General features: G+C 40.7%; 1 protein-coding gene across 1 annotated transcript in view; it reads left to right on the forward strand.

Annotated features, from left to right (window-relative positions):
- CNTNAP5 (contactin associated protein like 5) overlaps window positions 1-2,405 on the forward strand; it is an 801,226-nt gene extending 798,821 nt beyond the window's left edge. The window contains exon 24 of the mRNA XM_003792647.1: window positions 2,209-2,405. Coding sequence (XP_003792695.1) covers window positions 2,209-2,405 — 197 coding nt within the window. The remainder of the gene's footprint in view (window positions 1-2,208) is intronic.
- Window positions 2,406-3,778: the final 1,373 nt, after the last annotated feature.

The raw sequence follows: 3,778 nt of genomic DNA on the forward strand, positions 1-3,778 counted from the left end.
GCACACAGTTACAGATGCAAACCTTGTCTGCTCAGCTGTGCACTCGGCTCCCCCCTCCCCCCTGCTTTTCAGTTCTGGTGCCTATTGGCCTCCTCACTTTCTATTCTGCCCCAGCTTGGCTGCTGCCTGCTGTAGCTTGATTTTTCCATCTGGGTCTTGCAACCCAAAATGACTCCCAAGCCTTACTTAATGTAAGATGCCTATGAGAGACTAAATTCATTTCCATCAGAGAACCATAACCCTAGCAGGTGCCCGATCCCTGCCTTCTGGCAGCCTAGATGAGCTGATCCACGGCAGATGGAGTTCCTCTTTAAAAGTCAACAGTAACCATTTATTTAACTTGTAGTTAATGAGCCCAGCTATGGGTCAGGTCCTGTGCTAAGTAGCCGGATCTGGAAATGGATGGGGTGGGGAGAAGATGGGTAAACAGATAACAACACAACCAGAGGTAACTGTTCTAAGGCAGGAGGTACAGACGGCTACAGATGCACCATTGCAGTACCATGATAAGAAAGGAACCCCACAACCTCTCCCAAAGGATGTTCTTAAAACAATTGATGGGAATTTCTGCTTTAGAGAAGAAAGTCAAAACTGACTTTTGTTTGGCATTGAGAAATGTAGGAAGCAATTTTGTCCGTTTTTCTTTCCCTAATTTCACATTTGACAAATGAGAAAAAGACTTTTGTGACTGCTGACTCTTCCCTGGTCAAGTCTGTGCTCTGTGAGTCTCTTGAAAAGTCATACCAGTCCCATAGGAAGATCCCTGGAGACTTGTACAGCCTCCAGCTGTGGCTGTCCCATGCACTGTAGTGGTGGAAGGCAGCTCTCCACGCCATCTCTTATAACCACAGCTCACTACTCTAATCCACTAGCTGCCACCTGGCTTATCCATCAGGGTGCGAACTGAAGCGATTTTACTCTGTCTTGCTCTAAAGCAGTTGGAGAAAATTTCACAAAATGATTTTGGAATGGAAAAAGAAAATATAAGAAATCTTAATCATGGTCCTAGTTCAAAAAATTGGTGGAAGACTTGCAATCACTATCCAGACAGTGCCAAACATATGTAGACATATTTTAAGAAAGGAAAAAAACTACATTAAAATTCTAATACTGATATCAAAAGATTAACACAAGTTACATTGAGTACCTCGTATAATTATAGAAGTCAAACGTGATGTGAATATTACCAACTTAATACAAGTTTTTTTTCCTTTCTTGAATTGTATATCGTTGTTTTGGCACCCTCTGTATCTAACTCTCAAATATCCGTGTTTACGCAAATCATAATGTAGGGTGTCCAAAACAAACTTTCTAAAATAGATGTTTTTCTCAATACTTACTATTGTTAGAAAGAGAAGCAACACAGTAGATTTTTAGGAAAAAAACTTCATCCTAAATATTTTCAAATATTTTAATGCTAAGAAACACACATCACATACTCACTTCCACACTTTCACCATCTTTTTGTAGATATTGCCTTTAATGTTCCCAAAATCTTCCTCAGTGAGCCCTTAGGGTCAATAAAGACATACATTTGGTCAAACAACATATAATCAAATAGAGGGCAAATCTGTCGGGATCAGCATCTTAGTCTATCCTGAGTTTCTCAAGGACAGAGGTGTCCATTACCAAGGTGGCCTTTGGCTAGCAAAATACAGAGGAATGTAATAATGCCCTATATTTTTGGTAATATTACCTTTTTAATGATTTTTTAGCAAGACAAAAACATGACATACAACAAATTTACATCAGGAGAGGATCTACTGGGATGTGAAATACTTAAGTACTGTTTTCTTTTTGGGAAGCTAAAGTAATTCTAAAATATTTAGTTGCAAAGTGAAAAAGAAATGTGCTAATACAAATTATTCCAACATATTCTTCAGAGCAGATCTTGAAAAATTTATTACAAAATCCTTTGCTAATCCAACTTCATATTTATTTATGAGATGGCATTCTTAGTCCACTAAACAAAACCTTCTGTGCTTTGAACTGGCTTTCTCCCCAGCTCTTCTGAAAGAAAGAAGTTTAAACAGTAATTAAAGACCCAGGGCATTTCAACAGGTCTTTATTTCTGGGCATGTGACAGCGTTTCCTTTGTATGTTTGTTTTGTTTTGTTTCTCTTGAGCGTGTCCTTGGTGGTTGGAATCTGCCCACTGAGCTGCTGACAGGTGACAGTTCTCTCCTTTCTTCCTCCTCTCTCTCTGCAGGGGTAATCGCAGTGGTGATATTCATCATCTTCTGTATCATCGGCATCATGACCCGCTTCCTCTACCAGCATAAACAGTCCCACCGAACAAACCAGATGAAAGAGAAGGAATATCCAGAAAATTTGGACCATTCCTTCAGAAACGATATTGACTTGCAGAACACAGTGAGCGAGTGTAAACGGGAATATTTCATCTGAAAAACTGCAGGGTTCCTAATACTCTTTGTTTTTTCTTGTTCTTAATTTTTTTCCCTCCTTCTCTTTTACTTCCTGTCTTTTAGTTCTGGCCATTCTCTTTCTCTGACGTGTTTGCCATTTCTTTTTTGGAGCACATCTGCATCCTCCACAGCACCACTGCCCTTGACCCAGCCCAGGAGACCAGGGGCTGTGGCCACTGCCTTCCATGCTGACAAAGCTGCTGTGGTCAAAGTGGCCACACGAGACACTGACATTGCTATCTGAGATCAGGAAGAGACACACGTGTGCACTGCTGCGTGTTCTGTTCCATATCTCCAGCTTTTAAAACACACTGTTCAATTTTGAACCATTCAATGTTGCAGGCTTACTGTGTGGACCCAAGCTCTGTGACTCAGGCCTATGACAGTCATTCCTGACATCTCCCCATCTCAAGTCCATTTGTATCAGGGATCCCAGAGCAGAAAGAGAAGACCCTAGAGTCCTGGTTTAACCTCAGTGGCATTTTGAAAGGAACACGACAGATCTGACTTGTGTTTGTTTAATTTCCCTCCCGTATGCAGCCCTTGCCCAAACTCATCAGCTTTTCTCACTAGACTCTTATCTCTTGAGTATTTCTGAGTATACACTGGCTGATAGTACTAAGCAAAGTTACTCTGCTTCTTTCTTCCCGCTCTGTCCTGGGGCAACCACTTCGGGACAACAGACAATAGCACACACCTAGGGGAAGCATGGAAACAGTGGCTTGGAACTAGGAGGTACAAAGAAGCGGCTAGGAAGTAGATGTTCCCTAACTTCAAAAATTTTGTAGGAAACGTTAGCTAGGTATTCCTGGAAGATATTTTTAGTGAGGTAGAAATAAAAAATATACATATATACATATAAATAAGTTTGCTGAAGCATAAAGAAATTCAAATAAAAGTCTAAAATAGTACCTGGTTCCATGAAAGAGCTTAAACCATCTTAACTCAGCTTTAAAATGAAAACAAAAATGGAAATGGGGAAAAAGAAAGAAAAAATGTGCATGAAAGAAGAGAAACACCAAGCAGAAGTCTTCCCTTTCATCCACCCACTGAAGACTTGGTGGAAAAGGTGACACTTCAGGCTTGCAGGTTTTGCTTTCTCTAATGGACTTAATGAATGGACTTTTGTCCATGGGGACATTTTCTAAGAGATTTAGGATGCACCGACATATGTGGTCATAGCTGACCTCACTCTTTGAGATCAGAGGTGCTGTCAGGTTCTGTAGCACATCAAATTTTCAAATCTGCTACATGCTTTCAAAAAGACTCCCCACCCACACTCACACTGGTTTATAGGCTTAAACTCCCAAAGGAGGTGGTGTCAGATTTCAGGGTCTTTGCCTTTTTGGTAAT

Source organism: Otolemur garnettii, unplaced genomic scaffold (genome assembly GCF_000181295.1).
Source record: "Otolemur garnettii isolate 467f Iridium unplaced genomic scaffold, OtoGar3 scaffold00059, whole genome shotgun sequence".
Classification (NCBI taxonomy): domain Eukaryota; kingdom Metazoa; phylum Chordata; class Mammalia; order Primates; family Galagidae; genus Otolemur; species Otolemur garnettii.